The following is a 26978-nucleotide window of genomic DNA, read 5'->3' on the forward strand; positions in this document are numbered from 1 at the left end:
TCATGATCTTGAAATTCTTGTGAAACCCGAGAAACTACCAGCTATCCTCTCTTCGTCTTTGATATGCTTTAACACCTCTTCAAACAAATGAATCTTACAAGGTAACCATATTGGTCCTTGAGATTTTTCTCCAAATTCTTCTGATTCTTCCAGTAAATCTTTCAATATCGGAGTCGACAAATAATGCAACGGAATGACATATCTCGTTCGCATTTCCCCTACATAAACTGGTACATGGCCTTCAGGAACTTTTAAGGATTTAATGGACGAACTTAGCTTCTTCTTCAAATAACCAAGTCTTCTTCTAACGTTCTTAGTTGAAATCATGGTTGGCTTCCCTACAGTTTTAGATGACTATGCAAAAGAGAGACCAACCAGAAAGAGTTTCATTCATTCATAATGTAAAAGCAAAGAGAAGGAGCTTTAAGTTGAGACAGCATTTTATAGGTTTGCTTGAATGGTAAAAACTACGTAATTGGAAGTATTTTAGGATTTATGGAAACCGAAGGATTCTTTCTCAATTAAAACTCTAACGATATTATCTATTAATAACTGTATAAGATTCTTTCCTAATAATTATCTCATTTTTAAGTGTTACCTAAACAAGAGTGAAGAATAAGTCATTACCTAAAGAAGGAAAAGATTAGTGAGAAATAAGTTTAGTTCATGAATCACGGATCAAAAATATTCAACAAACACGTTAAACTAACGGGCGCGACTACAACACATGGCCCAGCAAAAAAAAAAGTTACGAAGTCGTCTCTAATTGGCTCATTGTAATGACGTGGCAAGAAATTAAAAAAATGAAATACGCCCCCCAAAACCGCGATAAAATAAAGAGATATCAAACTCTCTCTCTCTTTTCACGTTCCTCTCCCAGCTTTTATCTCTCTCATTCTTCTGCAAAACCAAAAAACGCCCCTCTCCTTCCGTCCTTCTCTAGTGTGAAATTAAAATTGACTAGAGCTTGTTCTTCTTGACCCCATGAAATTTTTTGTTAACCTCTCGTACAATTGTGGGAAACAGAGCAATCTGGTACCAATGATGAAACACACGCTCACCTTTCTAATTTGTATCAATTTCATCATCTACACATTATGACTAGTAAGGTTTTGAGACAGACCTATTGCCATTTTCATATCAAATAGAAGTAATTGTCTTTCAAAAGCACAATTGAAGCATGAATTTTATAAATTATGATAATGATCCTACAAACGAAAATATAGATAACATCAAATGGCTATGAATGTGATAAAAACTAACTAGAACAACAAAGATACTAAAATTGTTGTAGTACATTCTACTGTTTCAAAGATTTTTGCTATAACAAGAATCCGGATCAATTGTTTATGGAATGCCAAAATCAGATCAGTTATCTGAGAATAGCACGCTTGATTGGGGTCCCATATCAGTCCGATTTCGTCTCCTTTTCTCAAGCACCTCCTACTCAAAAAGCTCACCTTCCAATTACTTTTCAGGATATAACTACCACTCTTCTGACTTTTCTTGAAAATCAAATGGTGTGCAGACTGATGATATTCATCAACATCTTTAATGACAATAGCTGTTCCTTCCCCATTGTTAACGTCTCTCTTCTGTTCTTCATTCAAGTAAGGCAGAATATGATCCAAAACTACATACTTCTTCTGTAGAAGTCGACACAGACTGTTGGTATCACTCTGTGTTAGAGTCTTCTTGATAGTGAACAAAATTGAGCGAGTAGGTGCTACATCTAGTGGATCGTTTACTGCATCAACTACAACAATTTGGTTATTTGCAACATCACCTATTTCACTTTGGTTTCTCTGTTCTTCCCCTGCAATGGAATGTCAAAATTAAAATTTCATGGGGTCAAAGAACAAGCTCTAGTCAATTTTAATTTCACACTAGAGAAGGACGGAAGGAAGGGGGCGTTTTTGGTTTTGCAGAAGAATGAGAGAGATAAAAGCAGAGGAACGTGAAAAGAGAGAGAGAGTTTGATATCTCTTTATTTTATCGCGGTTTTGGGGGCGTATTTCATTTTTTAATTTCTTGCCACGTCATTACAATGAGCCAATTAGAGACGACTTCGTAACTTTTTTTTTTGCTGGGCCATGTGTTGTAGTCGTTAAACTAACGGTGAGAAATAGCAAACTTTTCAGTAGGGTTAATTTGTTGTGAAGCCTTTTATATTCCTACAAATGCCCCCTTAAAAAGTACCGAACTTCATGTGTTTGAATTGGAAAAATGAAGACAACGTAATTCAACCCTGGTCAATCTAGAAGAAATATGTGTTTGAGTTTGAGATCCATGTGTTCGAGTTTAAGTACAAGTACAATGTTCTTTTGTTTAAATTATGTTTATCCGATACTACTGATTTCTTGTCCTTCCCAGGAGATAATTCCCTCAGGTATTTAAGTAAGATGCAACAATCATTATTAGTGGGAGCAACACATCCACATTCATTCCAAGTGAAAATCCCCACCTAAAGAATGAACTTGTGGCTGTCTAACGATATTGACCCAAGTCGATAAAAATCCCAAACAACCAAATGGACCTATTTTAGTGAGAGCAAAAAAAATTCATACATTCATGTGTTGAATAGGAGTCAGAGTTGGAGCAGTTTGACAAAAGCAAGGATCAAAACAATCTTGGCTCACATAATCTAAACTCTAAACACTTAATTGTCAAAGTATATAATGTTTTTGCATTTTAGGTACCATACAAATTTTCAAGCACTTTACTAGCTATAATGTAATATCAATTGTTTGCACTTCGATACTTAGTACATTATCCGGTCAGTTAGTGCTGATGTGAGCACCGGAGTCGTATTTGGTCATTCAACAGTACATGTGGCAAAATTATGCACGTGAAAAACACGTGAATTTGTGTTTATATGAGCACGAGAGAATCATGTGAAATTGGATTTAACCCTACTCGACTAAAATTGCTCACAATGGTCTAAACTCATCTCATGATGGACCAAATACGATTGTTTCCACTACAATAATTTAGCAGTATATTAGTTTAATACTATAACAATGAGGAGGGATAGAGCTAGGGGTGGGAATTTGGCCCTAACGACCCTAATCCGGTCCTGACCGACCCGATCCTAAGCCCTCACAACTAAAGCCCTCACGGAGTTTAGGGCCGGGCCGGCCCAGCCCTAATGCCTTCTAGGGCAGGGCTAGGGCTAAGATTCTAAAACATAAGCCCGATCCTAATTCAAATTTCATTAGCGACTCCTAACCAAGCCCCTAACCTACCTTGTTTCACACTTTCACTATAAATACACATACCATAATTGTCCAACTCTTTTGTTAAATATTTTCAATTAAAATAATATTGTCGTTTGTAATTTATCACTTACACTGAAGGGTACTTCCAATAATTTGTCTTATATAACAAAACTCATTAAACTTAATGTTGTAAAGAAAACAGATGAAGACTAAATTTAATAAAAAATAAGACTTTATTCCTTTGATCATCAAGTCAAAGTCCATAACTTATTATTCTCAATTTCTTTTCTCACTTATTTCTTATAAATTATATTTTTATTCATATCTAAGCCAAGTCTAAAACTAAAGATTTCCTTCCACACCATTAAAAAGCAAAATACGAGGCGGACATTTTAACATAGAAACAAAAACAACATTTGTCGAAAAAATGACATTTGTAATCTCAAACATTTCTCCATCACTTGTTTAAAAGCCAATATTTTCATTTCCATATACAAAGCTTGAATCACTTTTAAATTAGAAGAAAGGTAATATTATATTTGTTTGAATCTATTATAGAAATAATTTATGATATTACAAATAGTTTAACAACTTCCACGACCCTTAACCAAAACTATTATGTTTTAACATTTATATCTATTATTTCTTCCTTTAAAATAATAATATAATTATTTGTCTACGTATTTCAATTTAAAATGTAATTTTAGTGAGGTTTGAGTCTGAAAGAAGAACAAATTCGAACTTCTCGATGTCTTGATTCATTAGATTGTGAATGTGTATTTTAAATTTTTGGACTTATACGAGATTATTATTAGATTGGTTGGACTTTGAGTTTGTAGATTATTATCACATTTTTGTAATATAAATGAGTTTTAAAACCGATATAGTAAAAAAAAAAATATATAGGCCTCTACCCTAAAGCCTTTAAAGAGGGCTTAGGGTAGGGTAAATGCTTGAGGTTTAGACTTGTGACCCGGCCCAACCCGACCCTATACTGACTTTAGGGTCGAGCCGAAATTTACCCGGCCCTAATATTTAAAGGGCTTTAAATGTTTAGGGCCGGGCTAGCCCGACCCGACCCATTGCCCACTCCTAGATAGAGCCATTCCTATTGGAGTCACTCTCAAAACGTAGAAAGTCATATCTCATTCTACAAGTTGAATTAAAGGCTAATGTTTTGTAGATATGATATCTTCACTATAAATAACACGCCCACTAAATTTCGGCTCATTCAAATATGTATAATCTAATCAAATATTATTATGAAATTGAAATTTTTTAGAGCGTTAGATAATTGTTCAAAATTGAACACTAGTTTTCGCAAAGTTGGACATATCCAAATAAGATGAATTTTGTGGGCATGCTATCAATTGTGAGAAGATCATATCCACAAAAATGGAGTCTTAATTATATTCAATTTGTAAATCGATGGAGTGGCTCTATCCCTCCCCTATAACAATACACCGTGTAACAATAAAATATTTAAATTGAAAAGAGCACTACCACATTATAATATTGATAGCATATCTGAACAACCAATTCAATACCATATTATATAAAAAAAAATGCAGATATAACAACTATGTGACAAAAAACCATGTAAAAAGACACAATTAAGTGAAAAGAACAATAAAAGTAACGTTTTCATAAACTTAGTTTTTGATACTTGCTTTAATCCAGAGTAGATCAATTAGCCACGTTAGCGGTTTTAGAAAGTTAGGGTTTCTATGAGTTGGGAAGTGTAGTTTTGGAGGGGGCGAATTTTTTTCAATTAGGATTATGATGAAATTCCCAACTTTGGGTGCTGAAACAAGAAAAGAGCGGGAGATGAATCTTATCCAGCTTGGGAATTTGGTTGGTGGGATATTTGTTGGGTTCCCAGGTTTTGGTTGCAGTGTAAGTTTATATTTTGTTATTGGGCTTTACTTTTCCCAAATAAGCCCTCAAATCTAACCGGGTTTTATGTTTTTTGTCTGTAGTATAGGTGGACAGTGGACTTGGTGCGTGGATCGTGGGTAATGGGCCTATTCCAGCTGAAAATATAGTCAAATATCGAAGCAAAGCTATGACAAGTATTATGCAATTGAACGGTTTTTTGGGTTCGGTTGCTTTCGTGGCCTTGAATCTTGTGAACCCAAATCAGCAGTCACTGAAAGATACAACGGAACATATGTCAACCGTCGACGCAAATATCAGAGTATCTAATAATTTTCCAATGCCTTAGGATGTGTTTGTTAACTGGTAAATTTATAGTGGAAAAATATAAGATTTGCTAGTATTTTTCCACTAGTATTTTCTAGTGAAAAATTTCAGTTTGTCAGTGTTTGTTTGCAAAAATTTATAGTGGAAAAATATAAGATTTGTCAGTTTTGCCCGTGTTTGTTTACATAGTTTTTCTCCCATGACAAATGATATTTCAATTTTTTGGAGATAGTTTTTTTTTTTTTTTTTTTTCAAACTCAATAAAATATAACAAAAAAAAAATTAAATACATCATCAGATTGGACTGCGTTGCACTGCAGAGGCACCACAGGCTAGACCAAATTATCACTTCCTCTCTTTTTGGCCCACATTCTCACAAACCCATCAGATCATACACATTTTTTCCCTGACGCCTATCTCTGATATTCTTTTCTCCATTCCCCAGGACTGCTGCATCTGAGCTTCATTTTTTTTTTTTTTTTTTCGATAATGGATATTTCATTAATCATAAATTAATGGTTTGGACACCTAACTCAACAATACAATGTAGAAGAGTGCTCGGATTTGCAACCTTAGCCCAGACAGCTAGTTCATGAGCCTCCCCAATAAAAGACCTACTTAACCAATTACGGTGTGAAGGGATGAGACATTTCTAGACTTGAGCCTTGACACAGAGCAAAACAGTTCAATTACTAGTTGCCTCATAAATTTTAATTCTACAGAGACTTTAAATGCCGAGGATATGTTCTTCTGTGACAAGTGCTGCAGGTATCCTTTGCGCCAACCTTTTCACCACCATATCTACATGTGTTATAGATTTCACGTTTGTTTGCTCTTTTTATCTTTGTATCTTTGTGTGCCTTTGTGTGTGCGCGTAAATCGAAAAATGTGTTTTGCGAGATTTTAAGAACAATTGTCTCCGATGTAGTTGGAGTGCAAGCTGTCGCTTTTACATCCATCACATAACTAGTCATGATTCACAATATACAATTTATGCAAATTAAGCAAAAACCATTCAGTTCATATATGGTTGAAGACCATATTAGGAGATATAGTCGGGCTGCAGTGGAGGTTTTCATCTTCACTCGTACAAATACTGCTTGGGACTTGGGAGAAAGCTCTACATTGGGATGCATGTCCCTTGTGTTCTGATTGAGCAACCGTTTATCAAAAGTTCTGGCATTTGTTGAGATTTTGCGATGAAAAAAGATGGTTAACCAACCACAGACATTTAGGATATATTTTCATAATATTTTAATTTTAATGTTAATTTTAATTTTTATATCCACTAGACATTGTATGCAGTAAATCAACCAAACCTCTTATGTTTCTTCTCCTTTGCAGTTTGCAGGAAGCGCAGAAGAGAATGAAGATAAAGAAGCATCCTCATATCCTGGTTATACATCTGAAGCGGTTTAAATACATCGAACAACTAGGAAGATATAGTAAGCTGTCTTACAGAGTGGTCTTTCCACTGTAGTTGAAGCTAAGCAAAACAGTGGATGAGGCAGATTCTGAGTATTCTTTGTTTGCAGTTGTGGTTCATGTGGGGAGTGGACCCAATCACGGGCACTATGTCAGCCTTGTGAAAAGTCACAAGCACTGGTTATTCTTCGATGATGAGAACGTGGAGATGATTGACGAATCTGATGTTCAGACATTTTTTTGAATCTTCTCAGGAGCATAGTACAAAATATCTCGATATATCGTGATATTTGGAGATATCTATCTATATTTCAGAAAAAGATATATAAATATCATGATATATTTAGAGATATATACGACTGCAAATATCAGTGATATTTCGATAATATTTGTGATATTTGTGATATTTAAGGATATTTGGCAATATTTGGCGATATTTTGTATATATAACAATTTTATTTAATATTTACCATTATATTTCAAATAAATATAAATAATGTATTATGATATATCAAGAAATATCCACAATATCTATGATATTTGTCGATATTTTGGATATATCCACGATATTTGCATGTGAAACAATGTCAAATATCCCCAAAGAAGGGGATATATCCACGATACATATCTAGAAATTGAATATCGATAAATACCAATATCCTGATATTTTGTACTATGCTCAGGAGTACTCCAGCAACACTGATCATGGATACGTCCTGTTTTACGAAAGTCTTGCTACTTGTATCCATAAAGTCCATATAGATTTTGTTTTTGGCTCTTCACTAGTTATTGTGATTTTGTTTAGAGTAGAGAGTAGAGAAAAGAAGTGAGTGTAAAACCAATTTATAGTGAAAGAAAAATATAGCCGTTTTTTGTTCATTGTTGTCATTGAGAGCATGCGGTTTTATAACACCCCGTCTTTTTTTATTTTATTTTCCTAGTATAATAATAATAATAATAATAATAATAATAATAATAATAATAGATAAAGCAAAATATATGATAACTATCAATTACGGATAAAAGTCCCGTAAGTAAATAGATAAGTTTTATCCTTGTTTTTCGGTGAGTTTTAAAAAACAAAAGGGGATTCTCACGTAGAGTTTTTGAGGGAAAAACACAGCGAGAGTTTTAGAAAAAAAAAAAGGGAGTTTTACTGAAAGAAGAAAAGGTTTTGAACGAGAAAGATCGTCTTTTTCGCGCGACAGTCGACTTTGATCTTTCGGGTTTTTCCGCTTTTCGAAAAGCTGTTCGGTTTATAAATTGTGAGTAGATACTTTCAACGATATAAAATGTTACACTTTGATAAAATTCTAAAACATTGATTTACTGTGGAATCATCATTTTTTTTGTCGGCTGTAAAGGTCGGAAATGTGGTTGTATACGCGTGTGATTGTTAGAACTAAATGATATAAAATAAAGAAATACATAAGATTGTTAACGCAGAGGAACAGATACTACCATGTTCTCATGTCATGCTGAAAAATATAAATTACGTTATTACATCATTTCAATAAGAATCAGACCTAATAAAAGAACTAACGGACTGCTCCAGGCAATAATCCAAATCACACGCCGCAGTTCCACTGCCTTCCACCTATGTTCCCAAGAACACACCCACGTTACCAAAACAAAGCAAACATGGGTCAGCAAAATAGAATTTGCTGGTATGAGTAGACTAACTACATATAAACATTTCCAATATTTACTTATCCAACTAACACTTTAAATATATCATAATATAATCATTCTCATCTTGGAAGACATGTAGTTCCGTCATTTCAACCGGCATAGTTTCCTCCCAAGCAAAACTCCCATCTTATTAACTCGTTAAAATAACTTGTTTTAATAACTAAGTAATTGAATTAAAACTTACTGATATCCACTCTATATAAGGGTAGGACCGTGTCCCTACACAAAATATTATTAAGTCCTACCGTCCTGCAAAAGAAAGTTAGAAATTTTATATAACATATGTAGATATCCTATAGGTATTTAAATGTAAGCCCAAACACACTCGCATAAACAAATCAATTTCTCTTATTAATTAACCAATTACTTTTCTTATACACCCACCCTTTAGTATCTACTCTATGATTTGCACTCCACACATTTGCCAAATCACACATTTCTGTGTGCCTCTCTCCCACCGAATACCACAATATCATAGCCATCTCTGGGCTTTCATACACATATTTCACAGCCTCTTCAGGCACAAAAACTCAGGTCATTCATGGCACATTCAATGAATACCTTATGTCATTCCTGCCATATTCAAGGAATACCTATCATATCACTAACGGGTCATTCATGACACATTCAATGAATTCCCTGGGTCATTCCTGCCACATTCAAGGAATACCCAACCCTACATTCCCGTACACTCAAGGAATACAACTAACCCGCAAGGCGAAAACCTTAGTTCCTCTCTAGGGCAGTCCAAAGTCCAAACAATCTGGGCATTCATGGCACATTCAATGAATACCCATTTATAACGCTAACGGGCCATTTATGGTACATTCAATAAATGCCCACCTAACATATGACATCATCGGTCATAAAACTCATTTCCAAAACTTGAGGCGTGGAGAGTTCTAAAAGGGTGCAGTAAATTTGTTTACGCATTATTGAACTTTATTGCATATATTATTTCAGAGAACGAAAGGAGTATCTTGTTTCATGTATTTTTGGTTTACGCGTTATTAATTATATGGATGTCTAAGTGTCATAACGTTGTATATTATAAAAGACTGAAATATCACATAGTAGTTAATACATGTACACACACACACACACACACACACACACACACACACACACACACACATATAAGTCTTAGCCTAAATCCAAGCATGCTAATAGCCCTAGACCTATATATCCTAATAGACTGAATCATAATCCGAGTTAAAAGTCAAATTGGGTCAACTGGTCAAAGTCAACCCTGGTCAATAGTCAAAGTCAACCAGCCATGTCAATATCAGTCAACCAGCCAGGTCAATAGCAGTCAACCAGACCTAAACTCCTCTAACCCAAAATCCCAAAGACTAAGGCCCAAAGTCTAACATTTAAGTCCAAAAATGAAATTTCAAAATTTAAAACACTCAAGCCCACCCACGAAATTCGGCCCAATCCCACCTAAACAAAACTCATGAACAGTGTGTGGTCTTCTTCTTCTTCTTCCTCACTTCACTAGCGCCTCCACCACCATAGCCACCACAACCCCCACTCGCCACCACTACTAAACCACCCGGTTTTAATCCCTACCAAAAACCCCATCTGCCGATACCATCAACTCTCGAATTCCTCCCTTATCAAAACTCGTGATATTACCGCCATTAATGGCTGCTCAGAGCTTCACCGCGCTCATACCTTGATTCCACCACTACCAATCATTCCCCGACAACAACAACTCATCTATTCTTCACCAGACAACAACCAACAACCAAGGAAAATACCACCCTTCAATTCAATCGACAATAAAAGAAAACAAAGATATCACTTCATCAATAAGTTTGTTTGATGTTTTGTTTGGATGGGAGATAGCTTAATAAAGTGATGGTGGAAACTTCTGGGGTTTATTTATTTTCAAGTGGTTTCTTTTATGATGTGGGTTGTAGGTTTTGACATGTGTTGTATCCACCCCGTCATAGCCTGGGTTTTTAGACAATTGAACCGAGTGATGTTTGAGATATTTATATTTCAAATATTCACTTTATAATTGTTTAGAAATTTGGGCTGTGATACTTTGGTATCAGAGCCTAGGTTAGCTTAGATTTAGAAAGTCTAAGTGATCCTCAGATGTGGAATATGGGTTATAGTGTTGAAAGTTTTGGATATATGTGAATATTAATGGGAGTTTTGTTTGAACTGTAGATCATGGTTGAGACACGTAATGGTAATACTACTGGACCTATAGTGAACACTTCAGTACAGATGTCAGGAGGACAGTTGAATCAGTTGTTGCAGGCTATCTTGTAATAACCATCCCTGTTTAGGGGAGATCCTTTTGCTAAAAGCGCTTAATAAGGAGTTTGGTACTCTTGGTGGGCAGCGGTTTACTGGTATTGGGAATGTGATCGCAGCAGAGTCTTGGATTCAAAGTTGTGAAAATGTATTTGAGCGTATGCAGCTTACTGAGGTTCAGAAGCAGGAGTTGGCAACTCACCAACTTGATGACGCTGCTAGGTTTTGGTGGCGAGCTCTCACCCCTAGTCTGGACACTAGAACTTTGACTTGGGAGGACTTCAAGGTTAGATTTGAGAGTAAGTTCATTTCGGAGGCAGTAAAAGAGCAGTTGGCTCAATAGTTCTCTGAGTTGACTCAAGACGGGAAGTTTGTGACTGGGTATGTGACCAAGTTTAATGAGTTATCGAGGTTTGCTCCCTATCTTGTGGATACTGACAAGAAGAAAAACCAAAAGTTCATACGTGGGTTAGTGAGTCACTTGTCCAGCAAGTTGATTCCTTTTGACGGGGACACTTTTGATCGTGTGTTGGACTTGGCATTGAGATATGATGAGCAGAATGCAGCTTTAAGAGAGTCGAGGGGGAAGAGGAAGTTTGGTGAGATACCAGTTGTTGGTCCTAGGCCTTTTGAGAGCAGAAAAAAACCGAATAGGTTTATGCCTTATGATATTGCTTCGTAGGGTCCGTTTCGGAGACCACCATCCCGGGGTTTGTGGAGGATTTCATCAGCAGGGTGTATTCCGACCCCATGGAGGATTTGCACAGCAGGGTGGTTATAGGCCACCGGGGCAGCCTGGAGGTTATAGACCTAAGGGGAATCAGTGGCAGAGGCAGGGTCCCCAGCTTCAGGGTCGAGCTCCCACTCTTCATCAGATCGACCCGGTAGCATTACTTTTACCTGCACAAGCACCAGCGCTTAGAGCCATAGTTCCTGTTGAAAAAGCTTGCTGGGAGTGTAAGCAGGTGGGTCATTTATCTCGTTATTGCCCTACCAAGTAGGGTAATCAGCATAACAGAGCACCAACACCAGTCACTCGTGCTAGAGCCTATGCAGCTATGCCAGGACATGGGAATGTTGAAGGTACCTTTAGTTCATCTCAGTTTATATTAAGAGTTTTGTTTGATTCGGGTGCTTCACATTCCTTTATATCTCGTCAGTATGTTGAGAAAGAAAGTTTTAAAACTACCCTTTTATCTAAGCCCTTGTGTGTTGAGACACCGTTAGGAGGTTCTGTTACCTTATATGACGAGTGCAAAGGTTTTAAGTTGTGTTTCTTAGACCGTGTCTTTATGGTAGACTTGATCATTTTGGGGTTTGAGGGTTTCCATTTCATACTTGGTATGGACTGGTTGACGCGTTATCATGTTACCTTGGATTGTGCGAGGAGGGAGGTTATAGTGAATACACCGCATGCCGAGGTTGATTCACACTGTGTTAATAAGGAGGACTTCGGTGATGTCTAGCTTCCTCGTGCTCTATAGAGATACCCACGAGAGATATCGGCAATGTGGAAGTAGTGAGAGACTTGAAGATGTTTTTCAGAGATTCGAGGGTTGCCACCCAAGAGGGAGGTGGAGTTTAGTCATGATAGACTTGTTACCGGGACCGCACCGTTTCAAAGTCCGGCTTACCGGTTGGTACCTAAGCTATTGGATCTAAATGAAAGTGCAAGTCGAGGAATTACTCAAGAAGGGGGTAGAGTTTAAGTTTTAGTGTTTTTGTTTTGGGCTTAACCATATCTTTTTGAGTATATGGGTTTGAATCTTTTAAGGTGTGTATGACCGTGTTCATATGCACCGAGCAACTTCACCATGGGGTGCTTTTATTTATTTTGTTTCCAAGAAGAATGGTACTTTGAGGATGTGTATTGACTTTAGGGATTTGAACCAGGTGACTATAAAAAATAAGTATCCGCTTCCTAGGATTGATGATTTGTTGGACTAGTTGAAAGGGGCTAAGATATTTTCAAAGTTTGATTTAAGGACTGGTTATTATCAGATGGGAGTTGAAGAGAAGAGTATTCCTTTGATTGCATTTAGAACTCGGTATGGGTTGTATGAGTTTTCTATGATGCCTTTTGGGTTGACGAATGCACCTGCATTCTTTATGGACCTGATGAATCGTATTTTCAGGCCCTATTTGGATAAATTTGTGATTGTTTTCATTGATGACATTTTAGTGTATTCACAAAACACAGAAGAACATAAGATGCATTTGAAGATAGTGATGTAGGCGTTAGAACGTAGTTTGTATGCTAAGTTTAGCAAGTGCCATTTTTGGGAAGAAGAAATTCGTTTCTTGGGACATGTGGTATCTAGTGAAGGGATTGTTGTAGACCCTGAAAAGGTTGCTGCAGTGAAATAATGGAAACAACCAACCACTGTTACAGAGATTAGGAGTTTCTTGGGGTTAATTAGCTGGATATTATCGGAGATTTATTGAGAAGTTCTCGCTTATTGCAGCTCTGCTCACAAAGTTAACTAGGAAGGATGTGAAGTTTGTGTGGACTAATGATTGTGAGAAGGCTTTCTTAGAATTGAAACAGAGGTTGACTACAACTCCAATTCTAGTAATCCCGACTAGAGGCGGAAAACTAGTGGTTTTACACAAATGCTAGTGGAACTAGTTTGGGTTGTGTGTTAATGCAAGATCAGAAGGTGGTTTCGTATGCTTCACGACAGTTGAAGATACACGAGAGACGTTATCCTACTCATGACCTTGAGTTAGCGGCAGTGGTTTTTGCTTTGAAGGTGTGGAGGCATTATTTATATGGTGAGAAATTTGAGCTTTACACAGATCACAAGAGTTTGAAGTATCTTTATTCATAGAAAGAGTTGAACATGAGACAACAGAGATGGATGGAGTTCATAAGTAGTTATGACTTCGAGATTCAGTATCACCCAGGCAAGGGCAATGTAGTTGCAGATGCACTTAGTCGATTGCCTGGTGTTTTGACCACTCTTATGGTGCAAGAGTGGAAGAGTTTAGAGACTATAGCAGCTTATGATGTTCGGACTACACCAGATACAGATGAGGGGTATATATGTAGTTTGGAGGTTAGGTCGGTAATTTTCGGTGAGAAGTAATTGCCATGCGAAGACGAGACCTATTTCTTTTGAGTCGGTTAGATGATTTGGTCATTGATATTTTAGAAGATTGTTAAATGCGATTAGGCTTTGATTCGGAGGGAGGATTGAGATTTCATGAGAGATTGTGTGTACCAGATGATGCAGAGTTAAAGAAGGAGATATTATATGAAGCTCATCGTTCTCGGTTTACAATTCATCCTGGAGGAACGAAGATGTACCAAGACTTGAAGAGGACCTTTTGGTGGGAAAGAATGAAAAGAGATGTCGGAGAATATATTTCTCAGTGTTTAACTTGTCAGCAGGTTAAGGCAGAGCATCAGAGGCCTTCTGGATTATTGCATCCATTAGAGATACCGATGTGGAAATGGGAGCACATTTCTATGGATTTCATTAATGGCTTGCCTAAGTCTCGGAGAGGTAATGAATCTATTTGGGTTATTATTGATCGTTTAACGAAGTCTGCTCATTTCATTCCTATTGACGTGCGTAGAAATACAGATAAGTTAGTCTCCTTGTACATTCGAGAAGTGGTCAGGTTACATGGGATCCCAGTGAGTATTGTTTCAGATTGAGATCCTTTGTTCACCGAAGTCCCCGAAGAGTTTTCAGCGCTATGGGTACTAGTTTGGCGATGAGTACCGCTTATCATCCTCGAACTGATTTATGGATGATGGAAAGGGTGAACCAGATATTAGAAGATATGTTACGCTCTTGTGTAATGGATTTTGGTGGAGGATGGGAGGAGCATTTACCTTTGGTGGAGTTTGCATATAATAATAGTTTCCAGTTGAACATCAGTATGACACCCTTTGAGGCTTTGTATGAGCGTCCATGTCGATCACCTGCTTGTTGGGTAGACGTGGGAGATCGAGTATTGCTTGGGCCTGAGATAGTGAGAGAGACATCTGAATAGATTAAAGTCATTAGAGAAAGGATTAAGACAGCACAAAGTAGGCAGAAAAGTTATGCATATTTGAAGAGGAAACGGGTTGAGTTTTCTGTAGGCGATTTTGTGTTTTTGAAGGTTTCCCCTATGAGAGGAGTTATGAGGTTTGGCATGAAAGGAAAGTTGAGTCCACGATATATTGGACCATATGAGATAGTAGCCTCCGTTGGTAGTTTGGCGTACCGTCTTGCTTTGCCGCCTAACTTAGCAATGATTCATGATGTCTTCCACATGTCTATGCTACAAAAATGTGTGAAAGATCCTACAGAGATTGTTCAGCCAGCAGAGCTAGAGTTGAACAATGATGTAACTTTTACAGTGAGGCCTATCACGATAGTAGATAAGGACGTGAAACACCTTAGGAGGAGGATTGTAAACTTGGTAAAAGTGTAGTGGAGTGAAAGGGAAAATGATGTGACTTGGGAACTTGAAGATAAGATAAGACAGATGCATCCTGAGCTCTTCTCTGACACTCTACCTTGAATCTCGAGACGAGATCCTTTTAAGGTGTGTATATTATAACACCTCGTCTTTTTTTATTTTATTTTCCTAGTATAATAATAATAATAATAATAATAATAATAATAATAGATAAAGCAAAATATATGTGATAACTATTAATTACGGATAAAAGTCCCGTAAGTAAATAGATAAGTTTTATCCTTGTTTTTCGGTGAGTTTTAAAAAACAAAAAGCGGATTCTCACGTAGAGTTTTTGAGGGAAAAACCCAGTGAGAGTTTTTTTTTTTTTTTTAAAAGGGAGTTTTACTGAAAGAAGAAAAGGTTTTGAACGAGGAAGATCGTCTTTTTCGCGCGACAATCGACTTCGCCCTTTTTTTTTTTTTTTCGCTTTTCGGAAAGTCGCTTAGGTTTATAAACTGTGAGTAGATACTTTCAACGATATAAAATGTTATACTTTGATAAAATTCTAAAACACTGATTTACTGCGGAATCATCATTTTTTTTGTCGACTGTAAAGGTCAAAAATGTGGTTGTATACGCGTGTGATTGTTAGAACTAAATGGTATAAAACAAAGAAATACATAAGATTGTTAACGCAGAGGAACATATATACTGTAACCTCGCAAGATTGATTTTTTTTGTTTAACCAGGAATGAAATCGAGTTTCCATTTAATGATATAGTTAATTGTTCTTATATGGACTCAAAACTTATTGATTGCCGCGAGTGTAAACCGCTTTGCCCGATGAAGTGATATCTTTGTTTTCTTTTTATCGTCGATTGAATTGAAGGGTGGTATTTTCCTTGGTTGTTGGTTGTTGTCCGGTGAAGAATAGATGAGTTGTTGTTGTCGGGGGAATGATTGGTAGTGGTGGAATCGAGGTATGAGTGCGGTGAAGCTTTGAGCAGCCATTAATGGCGATAATATCACGAGTTTTGATAAGGGAGGAATTCAAGAGTTGATGGTATCGGCAGATGGGGTTTTTGGTAGGGATTAAAACCGGGTGGTTTAGTAGTGGTGGCGAGTGGGGGTTGTGGTGGCTGTGGTGGTGGAGGCGCTGGTGAAGTGAGGAAGAAGAAGAAGACCACGCACTGTTCGTGAGTTTTATTTAGGTAGGCTTGGGCCGAATTTCGTGGGTGGGCTTGAGTGTTTTAAATTTTGAAATTTCATTTTTGGACTTAAGTGTTAGACTTTGGGCCTTAGTCTTTGGGCTTTTGGGTTAGAGGAGTTTAGGTCCGGTTGACCGCTATTGACCGGGCCGGTTGATCGGCATTTGACTGGCCGGTTGACTTTGGATTTATTGACTAGGGTTGACTTTGACCAATTGACCCAATTTGACTTTTAACTCGGATTATGATTCGGTCTATTAGGATAGGTCTAGGGCTATTAGCATGCTTGGCTATTAGCATGCTTGGATTTAGGCTAAGACTTATATATATATATATATATCTGTGTGTGTGTGTGTGTGTGTGTGTGTGTGTGTGTGTGTGTGTGTACATGTATTAACTACTATGTGATATTTCAGTCTTTTATGATATACAACGTTATGACACTTAGACATCCATATAATTAATAACACGTAAACCAAAAATACATGAAACAAGATACTCCTTTCGTTCTCTGAAATAATATATGCAATAAAGTTCAATAATGCATAAACAAATTTACTGCACCCTTTTAGAACTCTCCACGGCTCAAGTTTTGGAAATGAGTTTTATGACTGATGATGTCATATGTTAGGTGGGCATTTATTGAATGTGCCATAAATGGGCCGTTAGCGTTATAAATGGGTATTCATTGAATGTGCCATGAATGACCAGATTGTTTGGACTGCCCTAAAGAGGAACTAAGGTTTTCACCTTGCGGGTTATTTGTATTCCTTGAGTGTACGAGAATGTAGGGTTGGGTATTCCTTGAATGTGGCGGGAATGACCCAGGGCATTCATTGAATGTGCTATGAATGGCCCGTTAGTGATACGATAGGTATTCCTTGAATGTGGTAGGAATGACCTAAGGTATTCATTGAATGTGCCATGAATGACCTTAGTTTTTGTGCCCAAGAGGTGAAATATATGTGTATAAGCCCGAGATGGCTATGATATTGTGGTATTCGATTGGGAGAGGCACACGTAAATGTGTGATTTGGCAAATGTGTGGAGTACAAATCGTGGAGTAGGTACTAAAGGGTGGGTGTATAAGAAAAGTAATTGGTTAATTGATAAGAGAAATTGATTTGTTTATGCGAGTGTGTTTGGGCTTACATTTGAATACCTATAAGATATCTACATATGTTATATAAAATTTCTAACTTTCTTTTGCAGGAGGGTAGGACTTAATAATATTTTGTACAGGGACGCGATCCTACCATTATATAGCAATAGATATCTGTAAGTTTTAATTCAATTACTTAGTTATTAAAACAAGTTATTATAACGAGTTAATAAGATGGGAGTCTTGCTTGGGAAGAAACTATGACGGTTGAAATGACGGAACTATCTGTCTTCCAAGATGAGAATGATTATATTATGATATATTTAAAGTGTTAGTTGGATAAGTAAAGATTGGAAGTGTTTATATGTGGTTAATCTACTCATACCAGCAAATTCCATTTTGCTGACCTATGTTTGCTTTGTTTTGGCAACGTGAGTGTGTTCTTGGAAACATAGGTGGAAGGTAGTGGAACCGGGTGTGGATTTGGATTCTTGCCCGCGGAATCCGTTAGTTCTTTTATTAGGTCTGATTCTTATTGAAAGGATGTAATAACGTAGTTTATATTTTTCATCATGACATGAGAACATGGTAGTGAGGACTATTATTCAGAGAGTTTGTTTGATGTTTTGTTTGGACGGGAGATAGCTTAATAAAGTGATGGTGGAAACTTCTGGGGTTTATTTATTTTCAAGTGGTTTCTTTTATGATGTGGGTTTTAGGTTTTGACATGTGTTGTATCCACCCCGTCATAGCCTGGGTTTTTAGACAATTGAACCGAGTGATGTTTGAGATATTTATATTTCAAATATCCACTTTGTAATTGTTTAGAAATTCGGGCTGTGACAGGTTTTCTCAAAACCGCGCGAGAGTGGAGAAAAGAAGTGAGTGTAAAACCAATTTATAGTGAAAAAAAAATATAGCCGTTTTTTGTCGGTTGTTATCATTGAGAGCATGCGGTTTTGAGAAAACCGCGCCATAGAAGCGCAAGCCCATGCGGTTTTAGAAAAACTGCACGGTTTTTCTAAAACCGAGTGAGAGATTTGATACAGCACCAAAGCTGGCACCAAATTTTGGCCGATTTGGTATTTGGTTTGGTGTTTTTTTGATGGTTTCATCAACATGTGAGTCTCCTGAAGATGCTAGGAAAGTATCTCACCTAAAGATGCTCTAAGTCCTTGTCTTATTGGTTCGGATTCAATCGGACTTTGGGCTTCGGGCTTGTCCCGCCCCACACGCAAAAATGAATTTACAAAAATGGGGCTCTCTTATTTGTCCTGTCTAGAAATTGAGAGGGCATTTCAGTCAAAACAGTTTGAACGAGCATTATCCTCAAAAACACTACTGAACAACAACACTCTTCAGTTTTTGAGAAAAAAAGATGTTGAGTCTCACCGTGCCAACAGCTACTACATTTGCTTCAAAATCCCTTTCCATAATTACCCCTAAGTCTTCTTCCTTCAGTGGCATTCGCATTTGCATTCCCAACCTTCGCACCCAGTCGTCTTCATCATCTTCAGTAGTTATGATGGCAAAGAGAGAAGAAGAGTTGAAGGGAATTCGAGCTAAAACAACTGAAGAAATAAATGAGGAGATTATTGATCTTAAAGGTGAACTTTTGATGCTTCGTTTGCAGAAATCAGCTCGTGAGGAGTTTAAGAATAGTGAGTTTGGTCGTATGCGTAAACGGGTAACTTTTTTTTTTTGTGCTTTTTCAATTTGTAGTACAAGTTAATATTATGTAGGAAAAAGATAGAAATCGATTAGAGTAACTGACTAAGAGAGAAATAGAAGGTATTATTTACCCAAATTGTGTCGTGAGTAACTCTGCTGGTAAACCTGTCACGTCAAGATAACATAGAAATCAGTTCCACAACCTAGGACTTCAGCAAGATTGGTTCCTGGGAAAAACCTAGATGAAGTAAAACCTTTACTGAATTCGATTAGTTGGTTGTAACAAGCCGCCCCATACTAAGGCCGCTGCTCTTAATGTTGGTATTTCGTTTTTTTTTTTTTTTTTTGACAAGTGAATTTTATTGAAATATAATAAACGTAGAGACAGTACAAAGGGAGTGAGAGAGAGCCTCACTATAGCAACACAGCATTACTAAAAACGCTGGTATTTCGTTGTTATGATAAGAATGTATCTGTAGTACAATGAGCATGTCAGTAGTTGCGTCAGTGACATAGGGTGTATCTAAACTTGAATTCTTTTTGTTTTGGTGTCCCGAGATAATGCGACTAATTCCCCGCAGTTCACGTATGCTATCTATTTACTTATTCCTTGTAGTTCAGATGTATTATAATAATTTGCTTAAAATTCTTCTTTCGATTTTATCCTCTCATTTAAGGGTCCTCCGTCACTCTGTCAGTATATGCATCTTTTGTTGTTTTTAAAACCTGATTGTTTCTAATAATAGATGATAGCTCCATTGTTGCACAAACATTTGGTTATGCTTAAATTAAAACATTGATAATCCTTTTAATTTTTAAAATAGGTTGCTCGAATGTTGACTGTAAGAAGGGAAAGAGAGCTTGAGGAGGGTATCAAAAAGAGGTTGTCAAGGAAGCTTGATCGCCAATGGAAGAAGAGCATTGTTGTCAGGCCACCTCCATCTCTCAGGAAAATGCAAGAGGAGGAGAAAGCAGCAGCAGCAGCGGAAGCTGAGAAGACTGCTTGATCCAGACCAACCTCACTCTGTAAGAATAGATTGCTTTTAGGTACTTATCATTACTATAATAGAGCTCTTCAAGTTGTCGGGTTCTGGTATCAGTAGTCATGTTATCTCGAGATCTGAATTATTCTATTAAAAGGGGATGTATGTAGTACTTTTCATGTCTAATGTCAAATACCTTAACTCAGGTTTGTATGCAACTCTTGAAATGTAAGAAGTAAAAATTAATAAGCAACATAACAGAAAGCATAAGACTCTGGAGTAAAAGAATGCATTCAATAAAGATAAGTTTTTAGTGTAAGAAGTGAAAATTGATAGGCAACAGAAAAGAAAGCATAATACTCCAGAGTAAAATATACGTAGAGATACTTAGATGCACCAAACAGCATTAAGCTTTGTCAGAAAAGAGTGAAAAGGCCAAACCGAGGCAAGAATGTAGACGCTAAATACCGATAGTTTCCAATTTCTGTGCGATTAAAGTATTAAATTAAGCCTAATGTATACAGTTAAGAATGGTATCACTAGTTGTACTGTTCTACTGCATTTCTACCTTGTAAACCCAGGCCGAAGGAAAGCCAGATGTAGGAACTCAATCCTATATTCTTCTATATTCTGGTCAACTTTGTCGATTAGTTTCCAAGATGTTATAAGCTAGATTGTATATATGAGCGCATATATTTAAATTCTAATGTATGGGTGGATAGTGCCCCCATGTATCTGGCATTTGCTAATCCTGGTTGTTAGAGGTCAAAGACATCAATCAAGTGCCCTTGATTCATATATTATATTTGCATGTGATATTCTCCATTGGAAATGTTCAAGACATCGAATGTGTATTTCCTATATCCATACTCCTGACACCAAGCATCCATCCTTTAGACAGTCTGCCATTCTTATGTGTGTAGGGCTGCAATGGAAAGTGTGAGCTCGAGGATGCACATCAGATTACTGAGACTTGAGCAGAGGAAAAGGTTTTAGGAGACAGATGCAACTAAACAATGCCTTTTGATCGATTATTCTTATTCATTATTTGTCTGTATTTCTGACGTTCTTTTTCCACATGCTGTCCTTAAAAGTTTTTAGACAATCCAACTTGCAACCCTCTGATCCTGGACCATGCATTCCCATGGTCTGTTAACTGTTATGTTAATGGGAATGTCAAGGATTTGTTCCAGGCCAGCTTTTAGGTTCTGAGAAGTGAGAACCATACTGTTGTGAGAGTGGTCTCATTTTTAGATAAGTGAAAATGAAACCAGAAACTATAATGACTTGAGCCGACCAATAATCATAAGACCATTTCACTGTTTAATCTTGAGAAGTGAAAAGAAACATGTTGGAACGCCAAACAATCATTCATTGAAAAAGCATTCTCTAAAATGGATAATAAGGCCACTGACAAATTTATATTTTTTCCATTAAATGTATTGGCTATTTGGCTCTGAGGTAAGTATCAAGTATCTTAGTCTAACCCTGAAATCATCTCATATTGCATCCTCTAAATGCGTGTGAGCTTATGAGTTAAACACAAACATCCACCATTTGTATACACCAAAGCTGTAGACTGTGGTGTACAAAAACAGTCTCATAGGGTAGATCCTGAACCTGCACGTAGAAATGTTCAGAAAGAATAATCAGTAATCGCATTCTTTCTTAGATAGATTGAAGTAGATATATTAGAGTCTTGCAAAACCCTTATGGCTACTAGGCCAACTCTTGGTATACACAGAAATCCGTCTCCTCAGAAGATCTCTTGTAGAATAATCGGAGATTTGACAGCCTTAGCAGACATGGTTGCAGTCTACAAGCACATTCTAATTTCTAAATCAGTGATCATGGGTGAGGAGGTAAAAGATGTTACTCTCTCTCTCTCTCTATTTGTTAGTTGGTTATTTTGTTCGACATAGTAAAATCTGTTCTTCGAATATATTGAATGCTAACTTGACTCTTGAAAATTAAGACTATATTTGCTAAACCCTATCCAAATTTCGTAAACAAGTAAACAACCACAAAATCCTACATACCAAGCAGAAATGCAAATTTGTACTCTTTTCATACTTTTTAAACAAAAGGCAAAAAGAGATTACCTATTGGATCTGGGTTTCTGAGCATCATCAGTGGACATGGGGTAAACCCATTGCGAGAAATCACGATCAAAGAATTCCCAATCAGGCAACAAAACACCACCAATGCCAAGAAGACCAAAAGCATAAGTAACCAACATTTTCTTGAAAGAACAAGTATAGAGTCCAATCAACAACACTAACGCACCCAAACACACCAAACAAGTTCTAAGAACTGCATCGTTCGCCATGACTATTTGTTGCAATGGAAGTATGAAACACCAGCCCTACAAATGGAAAATGAAAGTGTGATTTGCGTGAAGATGATGGAGGGAAGGAAAGAAGCATGAACTGATCATGTTTGCAGTTTCTGGGGATAGGAATGGAATTTAACTTTTCGAAGTTTGGCGTTTTGCATGTAAATGGAAGTCGTTGGGAGCTAACTCTCCTACTGCTGTAAATGGAGTCTCTTTTATTAATGCGACTACTAACGAACTTATCTGTTTCCTTAGATAAATGGGTAACATGCTGTGCAATAATTTTTTTTTTTGTGTTAAAGAAAATTTGGAAAACGAAAAAATATCGAACAGCTGATCTTGGAAGTTGGAACCATCAATTTCTAGAATTCTAGATGACCAGTTGAAAGTTGAAAGAGCCACTTCCACATTCTTTTCTCCGGGAGAATGCCAAATGCATGCAATCATCCGTGTCGGACATTTTTCGACCCCTTCGTACAGGAGATGTGTGGATTGAGTGGTTTGCTATGAAAATTACACTAGGTAAATAAACTTGTAGATTAGTAGTAACTAGATTGGAGTGCTTTGACTTTTTACTACTCTTTCAGTCTTCAATTGAATAATGTGAAGGCCCATGAGCTTGTTAGGTGGGCTATTGATCAGGTATCAAGACATGAGACCTCTCCAAAATGTATTGTATCTCTAAATTATGAATGTGAAGTTTGTGAACTCCTTTAAATTTAAGTTTTATTATGATGGTTCATTACAAAAAAAAAAAAAAAAATCATCATTTGAATACACCTCGATGGCCTTGTTGCCATGAAATTGTAATTTGGGGTTGGGTCAATTGAGCCCTGGGGACTGTTACTTGGGTTAGATTAATGATAATATATGGTCTTTTACTGCACAGGGTCCAGCTTTTTTATTGTGGGCTTTGCTGGGGGCTCAATCTGAAGTAGACACAGGCGGCATGGTCTTTTGATGCACAGGGTCCATACTCTCGAAAGTTTGTGGTCTAGACGCATGCTTAGCTACATCAGCTTTGAATTGCACTATGTGCGAAACACTGAGAGGTGTTATTTTGTGCTTTCAACGTGCTGTATATGAGGGATCATACTTGAATTAAGGATATCGATCAGACGCGAGTTAGTTTTTTTCATCTCATTTGATCTTCACGTTTGAGCTTATAAATTACATGACCAATCTTACAATCCATATGAACAGATTTAAAGAACTTTTTATAGACAATTTTCGCCTAAAATAAACAGCACTTGTAGATTTTCTTTTTCTGGTAAAATTGAAGTCAGTATGGACCAAGAAACAAAAAAGAATTAAATAGACAATGAAACAGGTAAGTTGATGAAAACCTATATAGTTCTTTGTATAATTAACATTTTGGTCTGAGCCTCTGAGGATAAATATAATAAGTTCTAAGTCCGAGTTTAGACAACAGATTGGATTGTCGCTATAGTTAATTGATTATAGTTCGTAATTTTAAAGTGTGGATTATAAATGGGTGATCTTGGACATACCCAACAAAATACTCCCACCCCAATTATAAAAAAAATAATTTTAGACACATTTAGCTTCCTAAATTATCTTTCTTTTTTATTAGACATACCCAAGATATTTATTAACTAAAACAAGTTATTTACTCTACCTGATTCAGAAAAAAAAAAAGAGGGAGTTTTTTTTTTTCCTTCTCCAATAACCTCTTATTCTTTTATCTCATCAATAAACATGTAAATACCCACTTTTGATCTGAATAAATCATACCAAAATAATGAGGATGAATACCAACCGAATGAGGATGAAGAAAAAAAAATTCAAAATCAAATTTTGACGAATTAGAGAAAGCAGAAAATTTATACTTTGGATTACTACAATGAACAGATACAAACACCAAACAAAAATGTGAGTTTGTTTGCAATATTAAACAAAGTTTTTTTTTTTTTTGGGTGCATACGAGTATAAGAAACCTAAACCTTTTTTTTTTTTGATAAAATTTTATTTTGAACAGCCTCATCCTATTAGTAGTGCATCTCCAAATGCATTGTCTTTATTTCAACTGAATTATGAGTCAGAAAATGAAGAGCAAGAAAGCCCGACAAAAAACTCTAATTTTGTTTGTCCGGATACGACCGACGTATTTACAACTGCAATAGTAAGAACTTGAAGACACTTTTATAAATTTAGTATATCGTTTTTCCGAATGGTGATGTAATACAATCTATAACAAAATGATTACAGATATTTGAAAATTGAAAAGACCTTGTTGATTGGTGCAGAGAGGTTGGGAGAGAAATTGTTTTTGTGGTTATTATTGCAAAGTCAGATAGCGTTGAAAGTGGCCGAAAACCTAGGGTGCTTTTAACTTGTGAGAGAGGTGGTGTTTTTAAACCTCAAAAACCAAAGAAAATAGATCGATACAAGCTAGTAAACTGTATATGTCACGACTTAGTGTGTGTTTGTTAAATTTTAACTCATGGAAAGGAAAGGAAATAAAATGGGTGGTCCACTATGGAATGGAATGGAATGGAAAGGAAATAATTTTAAATGGTATGTGTTTGGTAAACTGGGGAAAGGAAAGTAAAAACTAGGGAAAAGAATAATCATGTTTGTTTGCAAAAGCTATGGAAAGGAATAATTGTATTGTTGAGTGGAGTGTATTAGTAGTAAGTTCCTATTTATCTATTTCCTTTCCTTTCCTTTCCACAAAAATTTAAGGGGTTAGCTTAAAGACACAAAAACCTTTTCCATTTGTTTCCATATGGAAAAGTTCCCATTTTTTAAACTTCCACAGGGTAAACAAACGCCTTAAAAACTATGGAAAAGGTGGACCACTCTTATTTTCCTTTCCTTTCCATAGTGTTTCCTTTCCTTTCCATCATAACAAACACACCCTTAATGTCTGCTCACCGTTTCCGTTAGCTATCTTTGCTTCAAACAGAGAGATAACTACCTGACAGCTAAAAACTGGATGAGAGACCAACTCGATCTTCTACCCTACGATAAAAGTACATGGGCTACTTTAACCTTAATGCAGGCTGAATCTAGTTAAAACCAGAAGGAGCAAGTAAAACATTATAATTAATGAAGTGTCTCACAACTCCAAATCCATCCTAGCTAGAAGTGGACTTCTGATTAGCTTGTGCAGATCATAACTCTAACACAATAGGGAGGTTATCTATTGAAATTAAAAACCAAAATGAAGATGCATATTCTTCATCAGTAGAACTGTTGTTCCTCCAATCCTTTACATGAAAGACTACTAAACACGTTTCGAGTTAAATAGATCTCCCCCTTTTAGCCAGTCGTCCAGTTTTCTTTACTTTCCTGTATGATCTGAGGCACTCTTTGCTGTGGTAGAACTGCTCTCTGATTGATTTGAATCCATTGAGGATTCTGCTAGCTCATCAGTGTACATCTCTTCAATCATAGGCTTCCAAAGTCGTACTCGAGCGTTTATGAACCAATTTGAAACCTGAAACAACCATTATTATTCACGATTATGAGTTTAATGTCAAACACATCAGGATTATGAGTTTAATGTCAAACACATCAGAAAACTTTTAAGTCGCGAGATGTCAATAAATTACTTGGTTTTTGGTCAGGCCTGCCTGTGATGCCAACATTAGCTTCTCAGAGTCGTTGGGATAACTGCAAGAAACCCATCAAGAGTATAAACACAATGAAAAATGCCGACAACATATTTTTTGTTTCTTCTCCTATCTTGTAAGTTCATTTTCATTTATTTATTTCCAGCCCCCAAGCCAGCCTTGCACAAAAAAAAAAGACAACATAAATTGACAAAGCATGCTGGAAGCACTTACGGGTACGGTGGAGGAAGTGTTCAAAAAGCCATGCTCGAAGAATTCCAACAGAAGTTTCCGGTAGTCCTCTTGTTGGTCTCCATGACTGTCGTTGATTTCGAATCATTTCAAGCTCTTGCAGAGATGCTCCATTGCGTCTTGTACCCTGATCAAACAGACTGAGTTGAGAAAGCCCACTGTGAGGTCTTCGCAAATCTTGAGAGGATTGACCTTTTGCTAATCTTATATGAGTGACTATGGCTTCTCTTAAGCTGCAGAAATGCCTTGACATGGCTTGGAGTGCCAATGCAGTGTAAGACTTGGCAGATCCTAAGCCTGCTGCCACCTCAAATGATGACACCAATTCCTCCATTTGATGGTAGTAACGCTCATATTTGCTCTCAAGCTATTAATCAAAATAAACATGTGAACTTCATATACTACTGTTATTTAACAAAACTAGTAGAGTGAAGTGTATGGTAGTTGAGAGTGTTGTCTACCAACCTCATCCAATAATAACACGAGTTTTGTGATCCATGTACTGGCTCAAACTGGATAACTAACTGACAGCTAAAAATTTGATAGTTTTGAACATGCCGGCAAAGATATCTTCGCTTAAATTAATAATCTTTGTTGCTTTGCTTATGCCCCCTCTTGTCAGATGAAAAGAAGGAAATAA

The 26978-nt window shown here is 36.8% G+C and overlaps 2 protein-coding genes and 1 long non-coding RNA gene across 5 annotated transcripts; 2 read left to right on the top strand and 1 right to left on the bottom strand.

Moving 5' to 3' along the window:
* Positions 1–6055: 6055 nt before the first annotated feature.
* On the top strand, positions 6056–7279 carry LOC147519057 (uncharacterized). Its single transcript, XR_015214181.1, has 2 exons — positions 6056–6188; positions 6765–7279. It is a non-coding gene; the product is annotated as an uncharacterized LOC147519057 (long non-coding RNA).
* Positions 7280–18838: 11559 nt separating this feature from the next.
* On the top strand, positions 18839–21500 carry LOC147519058 (large ribosomal subunit protein uL29c-like). 3 transcript variants are annotated; one of them, XM_086590723.1, is made up of 3 exons: positions 18850–19206; positions 20015–20216; positions 21097–21500. In XM_086590723.1, exons 1-2 carry the CDS (start codon positions 18898–18900, stop codon positions 20195–20197), a joined length of 492 nt encoding a protein of 163 aa, XP_086446849.1. In that variant the 5' UTR covers positions 18850–18897; the 3' UTR covers positions 20198–20216; positions 21097–21500. The 3 variants fall into 3 exon arrangements, with proteins under 3 accessions (XP_086446848.1, XP_086446849.1, XP_086446850.1); XM_086590724.1 differs by having other exon boundaries at positions 18862–19206; positions 20015–20237; XM_086590722.1 differs by lacking the exon at positions 21097–21500 and having other exon boundaries at positions 18839–19206; positions 20015–20378.
* Positions 21501–21644: 144 nt separating this feature from the next.
* On the bottom strand, positions 21645–23233 carry LOC147519059 (peptidase). The gene is made up of 2 exons (XM_086590725.1): positions 22276–23233; positions 21645–21793 (listed from the first exon to the last, which is right to left on the bottom strand). The coding sequence occupies exons 1-2, from the start codon at positions 22500–22502 to the stop codon at positions 21703–21705; spliced, it is 318 nt and encodes a 105-aa protein (XP_086446851.1). The 5' UTR covers positions 22503–23233; the 3' UTR covers positions 21645–21702.
* Between the last annotated feature and the right edge of the window lie 3745 nt (positions 23234–26978).

Source organism: Coptis chinensis, chromosome 2, assembly GCF_015680905.1.
Source record: "Coptis chinensis isolate HL-2020 chromosome 2, ASM1568090v1, whole genome shotgun sequence".
NCBI lineage: Eukaryota > Viridiplantae > Streptophyta > Magnoliopsida > Ranunculales > Ranunculaceae > Coptis > Coptis chinensis.

Coding starts and splice junctions, on each gene's coding strand:
- LOC147519058 (XM_086590722.1), top strand. CDS start 18,898: ATGTTGAGTCTCACCGTGCCAACAGCTACTACATTTGCTTCAAAATCC. Junction 19,207..20,014: donor TTGGTCGTATGCGTAAACGG/GTAACTTTTTTT, acceptor TTTTTAAAATAG/GTTGCTCGAATGTTGACTGT.
- LOC147519059 (XM_086590725.1), bottom strand. CDS start 22,502: ATGGCGAACGATGCAGTTCTTAGAACTTGTTTGGTGTGTTTGGGTGCG. Junction 21,794..22,275: donor CAGAAACCCAGATCCAATAG/GTAATCTCTTTT, acceptor TTCTACGTGCAG/GTTCAGGATCTACCCTATGA.